Here is a 14,795-nt window from a genome sequence, read left to right as displayed (position 1 = left end):
TCTTTCTTGTTTTTTTTTTCTTATATTTTTACTACACATTTGATCTCCATCACTATTGATTTTAATTAACTAAACTAAACCTCTGGAATACCTACTCAATGTGATATAGCATTTCTGTAATAGGTAGGTAGGTATTTATCTTAAACTGAATAAGAGATCATGTTAACCATCCAGCGGGGCAATGTGGCTAGCCTTCTGGGCACCTTCCCCCAAGGCAGTGACTTGAGGTTTTGTTGAGTTTAGTTAGATTGTTTGTTATATCCTCCTGATTTTTTTATGCAGAACAAGACAGGTATATGACCGCAATTGCACTTGATGTTAATTGAGTGAGATGCAGTCTGATAATATTATCTGCCTTGTAATTGTAAGTGCCTATTCATTCTTTAAATGTTTCGTACTAACAGTCCTCTGTCTAAATATTTACAAAGTTATGCCTCATCACCATACACTAAAATAAAGGAAAAATCCTGGAATTACACGGTAAACGGGACCCGTACCTATAGAGCAAACCTGACATGCCATTGGGTATTTTAATTTGATTTTACATTTGGAAAAATAAGGGCAGTATTCAAACCCGGGACCTGTTCCACCAGCAAAAGCTTAATAGTGTCTCGAATAAAATTATACAGTAAAGATACAAGCAAACTAAGGGATGTGGTATTTTTTTCAAATTCAATAAGTATCTATCATTTTATGTTCGTGATGAACACTAATATTTCTCGTATGAACATAAGGATGATCCTTCTCTCAAAACAACAAAAAATGAAATCTTTAATGTTAGCGAAAGATTGTTAATAAATAACTTACATACATGTAAGTATTCAGTATTGTGCTAAAATACACTGGCTTGGCCTGTTCATCTCCGCGAGTTTACATCGAAAACAAAACACGCACGATGGCCCACCTACAGGTAACTATTCGACAAGGCCTCACATACGAGCGAACATTGACTCACGCACGCGTATTCTTGTGTATTATGGAAGAAAATAAAGAAAATGGTGTACTAAATACTGTGCAGTATTTAACTGCCTAAATAATAATATAAACACAGAATGTACTTTTTTAAGTTGCCTCAAGACACTGAGAGGTAAATAAGAAGTAACTTTTGACAAATTTTTCTAGTCGTATCATCGAACTTCCACGGGATAGGCAAGTAATATTTTCAGGTATTATAGATAAGTATATCATGCATCAATATAAAGTAAATATAGCTGCCAATTTTCTAGGACAACGGAGAAAAAAATGTTTTCTGAAAATCATAAATTATTAAATAATTCCTAAATTACTGCAGCAATAACCATTTATTTTTGCATAAAGGTAGACGTTACAGTGATGGGTAAATTTATTTACAAAATTCTGACTTAATGTAATTTTTTTAGAAAATATGCTTCTAAAACAGTTTTTTTTTTATAAAATCACAAAATCGAATATTTCTTCGAAACTAAACAAATACAACTACTAGTTCCTTCATCAATTTTATACATAATAGTAATATCTAACGATTGAATTAATAAAACAGGGAAGTCCTCTTCTAAGCCAAAATAAAACACTGTGCGTAGTACTTATTATTATTCTGTGCTATAACTTCGACATATCCCATTGATTTCAACATTGAGCTTTCGGTGGGGTAAAATATTACTTATACCCATACAGGGTGTCCCAAAATTTGCACGTCACACTGACTCAAGAGGTAAATGAGCTTAAGACGAATCTAACAAGTACCTATATTAAGTGAATTTTTAAAATAACTAATCTGAGTCATATTTCAAAACTGATGTAACTTTTTTATGGAAATTAATAAATAAAATTGGTCATATCTTAAAACTTATAAAACTTTTCTGTGGTCATATTAAGCTTGTTCGATGCGTCTTAGACTCAGCTACCTCCAGTGTCAGTGTGACGTGCTAATTTTGGGACACCCTGTATAATTCCCAAGATAAGTCCCAATCGATTCTGGGTTTTTGGTCCATACATTCTTCTCCTTTTCATTCGAAACACAACTGTCTCACATCACATTAGATATGAACCTAGAAAATAAAAACCAAGTCGTGTGGTAAACCTATCAAACTTATTGCCTCTACTTATAGGACCAGGACTTAATTTTCAGTTAATCTTTTTAAATGCAAATTAATATATTTTATTAACATCCTACTACATTTCCAATTTCCATAAGGTAGTTTGACAAGCTATCATTATTTACTTCTGCGTTAGAACAGTGTCTGTTTTTATTGAAATTGTGTACCTATGTTAAGATAAGTAATCATCAAATTTAGCTCTACTAGTATGTTACACATTAATTATTAGTTTAAATATTTATTTATACATTTTCTATACATATTTCTATGTCTGTGTATATTTTTTGTTACATTATTAATTTATTAAAGGAGAACAACCACTTTCTATGAAGCGTTGGGCCCAGTACTAAGTTATTTGTACAGCTACAAATTTTATGTCATTTTTATGCCTTCATAAACTAGTTTATTATTGTGTTTATTTGAGGTTGCTAACTAGTGTCATTCTCGAGAAAACTAAATTAGAAAAAACTAGAAAAAATGTTACTTTTATACAAAATCAAGTCGTCAGTTACCCAAATCGCAAGCAGAATCCGTTAGAAATAGCATAAAATGTTATTAATCGATAGTTTTATTTCTTCTTCTTCTTTTAATTCGTTTTAATTCAATTCAACAAGCATTCGCAACAGTCTCATCCTTTAGATCCTTTAGACATACTCTCTAATCTGTGGTCTCATCTGTGATTCGCAAGTGACATTGCTGCAATGACAGATGACAAAACGAATTATTTTCATTCATTTTCATTCAATCATTTTAGTTTTGTCATCTGTCAGTACAAACCTTCTTAAAGATCAAATACACTGAATTGTCCCACCCGTGACATTGACAGGGGGCGCCACTGTCAATACCGGATCGCTGGTTTATAACATTTTTTTTATCATTTTAAAGCAATATTATGAAAAGAAACATGACAACACTGAAAAATGTAATTATTTCCGCTCTCCCATACAAAGCCGACCACTGTGCGCCCCCCTGTCAATGAGTTTGGTGGGACAGTATAGTGTATTGAGTCTTTAATCGATTGACTTTTAACGTTCCATTTCACGTTATCTTAGATTAAATCATTAATTCGTTTTTATTATTGTATACGACTTACGACATCAGTTAAAATTATCATTTTTACCGTAAAATACTCCCTAATGTATGCGTAATATAATATCAAAAACCTACCAATGTACAACTCTGTACAAACTTGGGCCCAAAATGGTTGTTCTCCTTTATCAAAATTATGCTTATTTTAGACTTTTTGCATGTAAATTGTTCATCACTCGTCTCGACGAGTATAACTTAACGGAGTATTTGTCTATCAAAGCTACCGTAAAGGTTAAGTTGAAGAAAAGAATCAAAAGTTTCGTTTCAATAATTTATTTCATCCAATAAATAGTCTTAAATACTCGTAACTATAGATATAAATTAATCTACAATCGCCTTCAGTGTTCCTCTTGCAATGACCGGTACTTCCTAATCGCCTTCTTGACGAACTCGGTCGCCTTGGCCAGCCTCTCAGGGGTAGCGTATGACCTGAGCTCAATAGGGACTTCGTACAAAGACTCCACGCTGGAGAGCTTGGAGCAGATAGGCGTGAACTTGCAGATTCCGAAGGCAGCCAACGTTCCCAGGATAAGAGCAGGGGCTTTGGCGATGACGAAGAATACGGCTGTCTTCACCAAACCAAGTGCGAACTGTAAAGAGAATAAAATAATGTCATAAATTATGATTGCAAGTATCGATAAGTTTAGTTGGGATACATAAATGTTAAGAACCTATACAATAGAACAAGTGAAAATGAGTCCTTTTGCTTGGAAAATAAACAAAAGAAATAATCTAATCCTTAGTCAAAGAGATAAGGGTAGATAACATTGTTGAATAGGGGTAAAAAGTGGTAATAAAATGGTAGAAATACTTACAGATGCCGCTTTTGTGATGAGACCAAGCTTTGAGAAGCCGACTTCAGCTACTTCAGACACTACTGCAGTGGCTGGAAGCGCTGGCACTGCAGGCACGATGACTTCAGAATAAAGAGGTTTTAACACCACTTGTTCTTGTAATTGATCTTGATAAGGATACGGCACAACGAAGCCCTGAAAAAAATATTAAATTAGTATGATGTTTGAAGCATAGAATATGGTGCAAGAAATGATATAGCCCAAAGAACTACAAAAGAGACCCAGATCTGGCCATAAACCAAATACGAAAAAGAATAATTGATAACTGACGATCAAATGATGGCTTTTACAATATTTGGACTTCTGGCTGGTGTGGTGAGGTGTAAGCTAAATCCTCCATTGGCCTCTGGTACATCAGAGAGGGTCGTACTCCTTCAGTAGAGACCAAATGCCTGAACTGAAGAAAATATTTAACTTACCCCATAAGGTGACTCTCCATACTCAATCAGATTGTTCAATTCTAGGTCTTCATAATGCGTTGCTGAAGTAGCGACAATGAGGATTACACAGACAAATACTGCCTTGAACATTTTGATATAGGTTTATAAGTTTGAAGAAGTTTTGAATGTTTATTGAACTAGTTCAATGTTCGAATGATGAACTTCATACTGTGAAGGTGGTTTAAATACCCAAATTTTAGGGTCATTTGCTAATTCAGAGTAATTATTAATTGTATCGCTTCGATTAATTAATGGCATACAGATTACGTCAATTACCTCACCGTATGCGCGTGCGCTATGATACGCAACTTTTTAAATGTTATTTATGAAAGTTTATGTTATGTTATTTTTCTCTATTTATTTCTACTAAATGATGGTAAATCGTTTCAGATGATATAAACGTAAAAGTTCTTACTTTCTTGAATTAACTAAAAAATTTAAACCGACTCCAAAAATTTTCTACTTTTTAGTGCAGTTTATTTGGAGTCGGTTTTAATTTTTTTGTTAAAATTAATTTATTTCATGCTTTTTAGTTGATTAGTCCTTGTTATTCTTATTGAAGATGGACAGTACCTATGTTTAATGAGATTGAGACTATAGTTTTCTATTTTAGTGTAAATAATCTTTCCTACAAAATACAGGCAATCTACTTTAAATATGGGCAACTAAAAAGTATCATGTAACTCCTAACTTACGAAGTTTGACCTTTCATCATCAGCTCACCGAAAAAACCTGAAGTAATACAACTGTAATTTAAATAAGTACCTAAAATATTTAAAGAATTATTCTCCAACTCCTAAGCGTTAAGAAAGAAAAAAAGAAAAAATATTAAGGAGTTTTACCTTCCATCATCACCTCATCAACATTAGATGATGACTACCAGACGCATATACTTGAATAACTTTAGAATCAATAATGTAAAACGATATTAGATACATGCCTATAAAATTTGAGGGTTGCCCTCGATTTCCCTAGGATCCCATCATCAGATCCTGACTTGGTGACAATGGAACCACCTTAGAAGAGTACCCTATCGAACAAAAAAAGAATTTTGAAAATCGGTCTACAATAAAATTGACGGAGTAATCGGTGAACATACATTTATAACCTCTTCCTTTTTTGAACTCTGTTAAAAACAGCTGAAGATCAAAACATTTATTATTTTCAGTTGTTGTAGGTAGAAGAAACTTATTTTCCGTATAAGTATTGATCATGAAAATAAATTAAACTTCTCATGTTTACTACGTATTTATCCTAGGAATCTAATAGTAAATTGTCAGAGTAGAATTAACTTGTAAGTATTTTCTTAACGTTTTGATAAGCGTAGATTCTAGTTTCTTTCAAAGTACAATTATTTTGCCAATGAAAACTTGCTTTAAGTTGATTTTCGATAATAGTGCACTAAGTCAAGCTCTATCAACATTTTTTTACTTTGATTTTAATTATGAACTTTAAGTTTTACATTGTTTAAAATAAAATTATCTAGACTTACTATCATTCTGATTCACTTTTATAACTATACCTACACGTGAAGTGCTATTTCAATATCTATTGTTTTATCTGTTTTACTATAGCGGCTTCTTTCAATTGATTGAATTGGTTCGACCTGATAATGTAGAAATATCCATGCTTTGATTAAAATATTTGTTTCTGATAATTTCTTTACTTGTTCGGTCGGTCTAACTATTGCTTTTAAATGGCAATTTTGCTTTGAAAACTTAGTTTAAAAACTTTGCTCACTAACTCTTGGTTTCTGGTTTAAGCTCATTTTCTACATCACACGCATATTATTTTGTTTTACATCAACTTTGGGTTGTTTAGGAATCGCAATTTTGACAGTTAAGTAAGTACTTAAACTTAATCTCGTGCTTTAAACTGGAAATTTGCATTAAGCAAACTATAGCTTATCCCTCTTCATTGTCGACTTGTGTCGTAATCTAATGAAGGGGAGTAGAATTATAATCTTTTTACTCGAATGTTGGATAAAAACGCAATTTTAATAAGCTATCGGTATTTGTAAGTTTGTAACTACTAGTATAATTTAAGATGTCGCAGTAGGACCACAGTTAAAGTATGATCATACCTTTATTAAAATTTGTACCATTACATCTTAACGTTTAAACGTTCAGATTTCTTGTTTATTCTGCAATTTTAGCTAAGCTCGACGGTGTGTTGTGTACGTACGTAAGCCTCGATTTTACGAAAAGCTACTTTTCAGTCTAGTCTGGTAGCAGAAATTCCTCCTTAGTTCATATTGAAGTAGGTACTTGGATTGTTTTTAGATGATTGCCACATTTCCTTTGTAAATTGCAATTCTGATATCTTAGTTTCGCTCCATTTTTATTTTATTTGGAAAACATACATATGAAACAATAAACAGAAAAAATGACAACTGCTTAAGAAACTATGAACCATTTACAATTATTTTCGCATATGTGTAACAGTAATCAAACAACAAATTATTTCGCTTTCAGGAGAGAGTTAAGATTTATAAACTATCCTCATCTATACTTATCTATACTTAATATTATAAAGCTGAAGAGTTTGTTTGTTTGTTTGTTTGTTATTGTATTTATTGTATATATTGTATATATTGTATTGAGGCCCTTGAGGTAGTGGGAGTAGTCTTTAAGGAAATGCTCCTTCTCCCACGGCCAGGGGCATGCTGGAAGCTTGGTGATTCCAGCACCCGTAGGAAAATATAAAAAAAAGTTTACCAATAATACTGCGGTAGGTGTAGTTTTCGATTTCGTTGTAAAAAAATAATACCACCGAGTAACTTTCACCGGATCAAAGGCCGAGCTGCATATTCATAAAATATAAGAAAAAAATATTTTCATGTTTATTTAACCTGATTTTTATATTTTAAAAGTATTCAAACATTTAAAAAATAACTTAAAACATTTAAAAATAATCGTATGAGAACGTTTTCGACTTCTCCACGGACGAAGTCGCGAGCAAAAGCTATTTGTAAAATAATTAGACTAAATTATTAAAAGTGCCTAAAGTCATTATTCCACGCGGACGAAGTCGCGGGCACAGCTAGTAGTTTTATAAAGACCACTTCTTAGTACCATGATACCTACTATGATTGCAATAATACAGAGACAGAGTTTATTGATAAAGCCAAAAAGTCTACCTGCACTACACTTACTCCTGTGACATGCAAATTAATTTGAAGTTAAAAAGATAATGGACGTCATAGAACTTCAAAGTCTTCATCGAAACATTAGCTAGACTCCTAGCTTCTAGATTCTATAGTCTTCAATTCAAGACCATAGGGTCTTGGATACATAGTGTGGGAACTTTAAAGAGTTTAAAGTCGGTAAGTGGCTACGGGAGCTTTGTGGCAAAATACACAATCTCATTAATTTTGTACACATTTTATTTATTTTAATTTAATTAATATACTTATAGTACTAAGTAAATAGCATCCAAGGCTTGTTAGTAGAATTGATTACTAGGAATTTATTGAAATAAATGATGGAATTACAATAAATAAACAGCTACCTAAACATAATACAATATAACGAATTTGACATGGTTTTTCTTTTATGAAATGGGATGTTTTGCATAAACTGCTTTGTCTAAAGAAGTCTGTTAAAAACCACTTTAAATGTATTTATTTTATCATAAAACAAGATACAGTATTAAGATCATTTAATTAAACGGGCTTAAACGTATTTATTTGCTTGTTACATGGTCACACGTCTCATGTAGTATTTACTTATTTAAACTTGTATACTGCACTTTTGGGAACTTGTCATCATGTGGTTTTCATCGTGCGGTTCACACGGCTTAAGACCTCAGTCTGTGGAGGAACACTATCTGTGGTCGCGATCCTCATCAGTGAGGGACGGAGGAAGAAGAAGAATACTGCACTTAAGTCCTTTTCCAGCAGTGGACGTCTTTCGGCTGAAACGAACGAACGAACGAACTGCACTTAAGTATAAAAGCCGTGTGGTGACGGCAGAGTAGAATACATTTGTCACCAACCCCTACTCTTCCCGCGGGTGTCGTAAGAGGCGACTTAGGGACTACACATCAAACAGAGAATGGGCAGCAGCGCTCTCTGAAAAACATCAATCTTTTAAACTGCGATCTCCAACCCGCCTGCCAAGCGTGGGGATTATGGCAAAACCCTCCACTATAATGGAGGAGGCTCATAGTCCAGCAGTGGATTGTAAAGGGCTGTTGATGATGATAAAAGTAAAGTTAATTTTCAGTGTTCTTTCCAAACAAAATCATCTACGCATACAATAAACCTAGATGATAGTGTTGTACTTTAAACAAAGGATTAGTCAGGTAAAAATATTTGGTACGAAAAATATTGTTGGCGAATATAGATAACATTATTCATCCTATTATGAAATAGAAAGTGTGGTAATTAAGGGTGACCCATTACAAAAGGGATATTATCTAATGCATTGATGCTTATGGTGTTTTGAATCACGAGTTATTTTCACCTGATGACCGTAATTAGCACAGGTACCTACTTAGTGATTACATTTTGGGTAAGTATAATAGGGCAGATGGGTTTCAAAGGACACCATTCGCAAGTCAGCGCCTGTAGTGTACACTTCAACACTTCAACCTAACAAGCGAGACCAATAAGGTAAGATTGAATCTTTACTTTTTACTTTCGTCAGTGATTAACAATAAAAAATAGCTCTCTGATACATTTGTGTGGACTTTGGTTAGTCCTTACTATTTTCTCACAATTTGGAGATACAAAGAACTTAGCTCCTTTTGTAAAATTATTACAATCATTTATTTATCGTTTCAGAGTTTATAGTTATACATAATTTAATATACCTATTGTTCAAATTATTTCAACTCTAACTTATTTATTTGCTCTTAACCGATTTACCATTGAACTTTTGGATAAATGCTCCTAAATTTGACCAGTAATATCCTCATACACTTTACTCCGTTACAAATATGATGTTTTATATGATTTTAAAAATTATGTGTCTGTTCTCTAGATGGCCCATAAATTGTCCGTTGCAGTTATCATTGCCGTAGTCGGATTCGTAGCAGCGGTGCCTTCTAACCACCCAACCTACATCGTGCCTGCTGAACACCGCAGCGAAGTGAGACCACTTAAAGCTTACGAAGCTCTTCCATACGACCAATATGAGTAAGTTTTTTATTTAGATTTTTATCTTTTCGTGCTATTTTTTCGCGAGAAATATTGGTAGTTTTTTTTTATGTCTTTTTGGCTATTTTTCGTAGTTTTTGTATTGGTAAATTTTACTTTATTTTGTTTTGTTTTTTTCTTTGCTTTTACTTATTTTTTTTTCTATTTACAGCTACTCAATCGTACCGGCCGATGAATACCGTGTTTCTGAATACGTCAACCCGGGAGACTCGTCTGTCTGGGATTATGGCCTTATATCAAAATCTATTGTAAGTATTGTTTATAATATTTATAACAGTAGAGTAAAAACTTTGTGACTTTACAATTTGTAGGTATATTAAGATTTTTTATAATCTTTGTTTTGAAAGTGTTGGTTGCTTTATTTAAATTAATTTAAATGTTGTATTCATTTTACAGGGAAGTCTTGGATCGATTGGTTCGAAAGTTGCTGCTGTTGGCAAGATACTCATCGTTAATGGAGGACTCGTTCTACTCGGAGTATTACTCGTCGTAGGCTTCTGTGCCTTCACCAAGCACTGCTCCCTCGTCCTCGAGAAGCCCTTCGCCAGACAGCTCCGGTCGCACATCCCCTACCTCGACGAAATGGAAGACCTCTTCAGGCGGGCTTATGATAAATATCACGAATTGTAATTTTGTAACATTGAGATGGTGCGAGTTGAAGGTGCTATTTATTTGTATTTGTAAGTTATTTATTTAAGAATAAATGATGTGTAAATATTATTTCTGTATTTTACTCAGTCTCCTTAGTTATAATAGAAGTATAACCTTAAAAAAATTTAATAGCAGAATATAAAGAAATAGCTTTTGCTCAGGACAAAGTAGTTTCTACTGGTGAAATAATTTTCAGATTTGGTTTAGTACCTAGTTCAGATTTTACACAATGTAAACAAAGTCTCTCATACACATAGAAACTCACACACTTGCACATTTTATAATCATGTAGGTAGGTACTAGCATTTGCTTGCGGCTTCGTCCGATTCAATATGTCACTGAAACACCGGCTTACTAATTGACGAAATATTATCGTTATAATTTGACCCTTAAATCAATATCATTATAATTTGTATGGTATTCTGATGTTTAAACAATAATAGTCGAAAAATATTCAGTACTTTTTGCGTGAAAGAGTAACAAACATCCATCCATTCGCACAAACGTTCACTTTAAAGGCTGATTTACACGTATTAAGTAGTTAAATTACTAAACTAAATTTCATCTTCAAACGATCATGGCTAATGTTGTGATAGGGATAGAGACATGCGATTTTTGGTTTTACAAAGATAATACNAGATATTTTATCATCTGATTTCAAAGTTATTGTTCTAACTTATACCGTTTATGAACTATTACTGTGTGACCATCAAATTTGAGTGTAAATGAGAAGTACCCAGAAACGATACGGTCGCGATCCACGGCGCCGTGTGCTCGGCCCTCCGCTCCTCCACGGTGCCGTGGAAGTGGCCTCCTACCGCTCCACGGCGCCGTGTATTCGGCATTAAATGTGTTAAGTAAGCGCCCTAGAAAGGGCTTAAATTACTGAATTAACGATTTACAATCATCTGTAACATGATGATGCAGACAAACAATCATCTGTAGTTTCAATAAAATAAATGTTATTCAGTAGTTTTAGCGTGAAAGAGTAACAAGTATTTATCCATCCAACCGCATAAACTTTCACATTTAGTACTTACTTTTTTTTAAGGGACGCGCGCTGGTAGCTTTAAGAGCTTTTCCAGCTACACCGGGCAGAGTGGCGAGTACAGAAGGTACTCTAGCCGTTTGGCGATCGTCGGTGGGCGTGCCGACGAGGCCGAGTGTGGGCTTCGCGGAGCGAAGCTTNTTTACCATGCATTCTTGTATGGTGTATCTTATAAGAATGGGTATACAAGATTGCGTGGTATATTAAACAAGGTAGTGACGTGCTAATATCTAGACTTACATATTAAGATACTAGTAGAAATGACTCGCATACATAAATTTGAATAACTTGGATTGACCAGTCCCCGAAAGCAGCGCCTGTTCACAGACATGACGAGTGAACCAGCCATCGCTTCACTCGACCATATTAGAGGGAATGTAACGACCAGCCTCACTACGCCACCACCCCAGAAACATTTTAGTTTGACGAGAACACTAAAATAATGAACTTTACTTTCATACTAGCGGCCGCCCGCGACTTCGTACGCATGGACCTTGTCTTACCCCCTTAGTAGAGGTGGAGTTTCGTAAAATCCGTTCTTAGCATCTATAAAGCATACATTTTAAATTTCAACTCTCTTACTTCAAACACATAGGACTTTCATATAAACTTCCAACCCCTCAATTAGCCCTTTAATTGATTTCTAAGGATAGGTACATTATTAGTACACCTCCACAACATCTAGAGAGTTCGTTTGTCGTTTATTTCAGCCGAAATACGTCCACTGCAGCTGGACAAAGGCCTCCCCCAAGGATTTCCACAAAGACCGGTCCTGCGCCGCTCGCATGCAGGCACCTCCCGCGACCTTCACCAGATCATCGGTTCACCTAGTGGGAGGCCTGCCCACGCTACGTCTTCCAGCTCGAGGTTGCCACTCAAGAACTTTCCTGCCCCAGCGGCCATCAGGCGGCATCTCACATCTAGAAAGTATACGTCATTTTAAATTTCAAGTCTCTTATTTCAAAAACGGAGGACTTTCATACAACCCCCATTTTACTCCCTTAGGGGTTGAATTTTGCATAATTCCGTCTTAGTGAGCACCTACGTTCTAAGAGGAACCCCTATGAGAACTCATTTGAGACTCATAGCAGTTGTAGTTTCTAAGATTTCGTGATGAGTGAGTGAGTCAGTTATTCAGTCAATGAATGACCTTTCGCTTTTATAGTGTATTCGCCCGCGTGGACTATACATTATATACCCTATAGTGCAGTGTTTTTCAACCTTTTTCATGACACGACCCCCCTAGTATGAAAAATTATTAGGCGACTCCCCGACCGTTCGCTTTTTTTTTTCAAAATTAGGTTGGGTCATTTCAGGACCTATTTATACCTACGAATAAATTGCAATCGAAAAATAATACCATCTAACTTTATTCAAAATGTCGGCATAGATTTACAATTAGTAAAAAAGTTTTGGGAATTAGAAGAGTTATCAAAAAAACATACTCTTACTAATTCTGAAAATGCGAAGAAATATTTATAAATACAACTAAACGTGAATTAGATGGCAGATTTTCAGTACGTATTCTACTGAAAGATTCAGCCTATTCTTTAGGTGACTCCTATGCGACAGCTTATAAACAATTTATTGCATAATATTCGAAAGTCTGAGCTCGAAACATGCATTTTATAATGTTACAAAGATGTTTGTAGTAGTCTTCTTCTTGTTGTGTCTTCAACAAACCTACACAGCGTCGGCCCAATTTTACCACCGTAGGAGTTACTTTTCAAAACACCTATGTCCTAAAAGTTAAAACTTACCAGTGAGAATTTTGAAGTTTTATTTAACACGCCTCGCGCGCTAGACCTCTAAAATTATCAGTGTTTGTCTACTATATTATGCATAATAATATATTATACACATAAACCTTCCACTTAAATCACTCTATCTGATGAAAAAAACCGCATGAAAATCGGTTGCGTAGTTTTAAAGATTTAAGCATACAACACGACATCGCGACAGACAGAAAAAGCGACTTTGTTTTATTCTATGTAATGATGTAATTTAACGTATTATGCCTTGAGTTATCCCTATAACTAACGTTTCACTAAAACAATCGAGAAAAAAATTCAAGCGGTTTTATGTCAAAATTTGGAAGAATATTTTTTTTGTTGGTATTAATATCGAATATAGTATTTAGTAAAATGAAATCCAGATAATGATTGGATAGCTAGTTACAAGTCGCCAAAGTTTAAACCACGATAAAAAAATCAACTTTGAATTCGATTTAAAAATACCAAATTTTTATCAAACTTGATACAGCTTTAACTTAAATGTATCGTGTGGTATGGTATTTATTGAAACTATATTGTACTTATTTGTGTTCTCGTCAAACAAATTATTAACAAGGATTAGCAAGGTAAAAATATTTGGGTGGATAAATTTGGTATTGCTAGCGGATAAAGATAACATTACATCCTATTATGAAATAGAAAGTGTGGTCGTTAAAGGTGGCCCATTACAAAAGGGGTACTCACTAATACATTGACGCTTGTGGTGTTTTGAATCACGTGTTGTTTTCACCTGGTGACCGTAATTAGCACGGGTACCTACTTAGTTATAAGATTTTTGGGTGTAAATGACAGATTGATTTCAAAGGACATCATTCGCAAGTCAACCTCTGTAGTGTACACTTTAGTTGCAGTTATCGTTGCCGTAGTCGAATTCGTAGCAGCAGTGCCTTCTAACCACCCAAACTACATCGTGCCTGCTGAATACCGCAGCGAAGTGAGACCACTTGAAGCTTACGAAGCTCTTCCATACTACCAATATGGGTAAGTTATCTGTATATTATATTTTTTGTTTTTAACTTTGCGTGCTATTTTTTCGCGAGAAATATTGGTAAAATTAAATTAATTATTTATACTTCTTTTGTTTTTTAATCTTTTTGTGCAATTATTCAGGGTTTTTTTATTAGTAGTAAATACAATTTTATTTAGCTTTTTTTATTTTCTTTTACTTATTTTTTTTTTCTATTTGCAGTTTTTCCATCGTACACGCCGATGAAGACCGTGGTTCTGAATACGTCAACCCTGGCAACTCGTCAGGCTAGTATTATAGCCGAATATCAAGAGCTAATGTAAGTATTGTTTATAATATTTTTATAACACTATAATAAAAACTTTTTGTGATTTTACTATTAATTTGTAGATGTTTTTTTTTTGTAATCTGTGTTTCAAACATGAACTAATTGTAATTAATTTGTTCAATGTCATCTTTATTTTACAGGGAAGACTGGGCACGATTGGTTTATAAGTTGTGGCTATTTCATAGATTGGCATATGTAATGGATGAATCGTTCTACACGGAGGACGACTCGTCGTAGGCTTCTGTGCCTCCACCAAGCACTGCTCCCTCGTCCTCGAGAAGCCCTTCGCCAGACAGCTCCGGTTGCTGGAAGTGGAGGACCTCTTCAGGCGGGTTTATGACAAATATCACGAAATGCAATTTTGTAATATTGAGATGGTGCGAGTTGAA

General features: G+C 34.5%; 2 protein-coding genes across 2 annotated transcripts; one reads left to right on the top strand and one right to left on the bottom strand.

Moving 5' to 3' along the window:
• Positions 1-3,421: 3,421 nt before the first annotated feature.
• LOC114361872 (uncharacterized) lies at positions 3,422-4,622 on the bottom strand. The gene is made up of 3 exons (XM_028317120.1): positions 4,438-4,622; positions 3,980-4,153; positions 3,422-3,754 (listed from the first exon to the last, which is right to left on the bottom strand). The coding sequence occupies exons 1-3, from the start codon at positions 4,546-4,548 to the stop codon at positions 3,503-3,505; spliced, it is 537 nt and encodes a 178-aa protein (XP_028172921.1). The 5' UTR covers positions 4,549-4,622; the 3' UTR covers positions 3,422-3,502.
• A 4,343-nt stretch (positions 4,623-8,965) lies between these two features.
• Positions 8,966-10,339, top strand: LOC114363567 (uncharacterized). Its single transcript, XM_028319363.1, has 4 exons — positions 8,966-9,073; positions 9,444-9,598; positions 9,771-9,867; positions 10,016-10,339. The coding sequence occupies exons 2-4, from the start codon at positions 9,444-9,446 to the stop codon at positions 10,247-10,249; spliced, it is 486 nt and encodes a 161-aa protein (XP_028175164.1). The 5' UTR covers positions 8,966-9,073; the 3' UTR covers positions 10,250-10,339.
• Positions 10,340-14,795: the final 4,456 nt, after the last annotated feature.

Source organism: Ostrinia furnacalis, unplaced genomic scaffold (assembly GCF_004193835.3).
Source record: "Ostrinia furnacalis isolate ACB-3 unplaced genomic scaffold, ASM419383v2 OfSCF0067, whole genome shotgun sequence".
Classification (NCBI taxonomy): Eukaryota; Metazoa; Arthropoda; class Insecta; order Lepidoptera; family Crambidae; genus Ostrinia; species Ostrinia furnacalis.
This window is presented reverse-complemented; position numbering and strand designations above follow the sequence as displayed.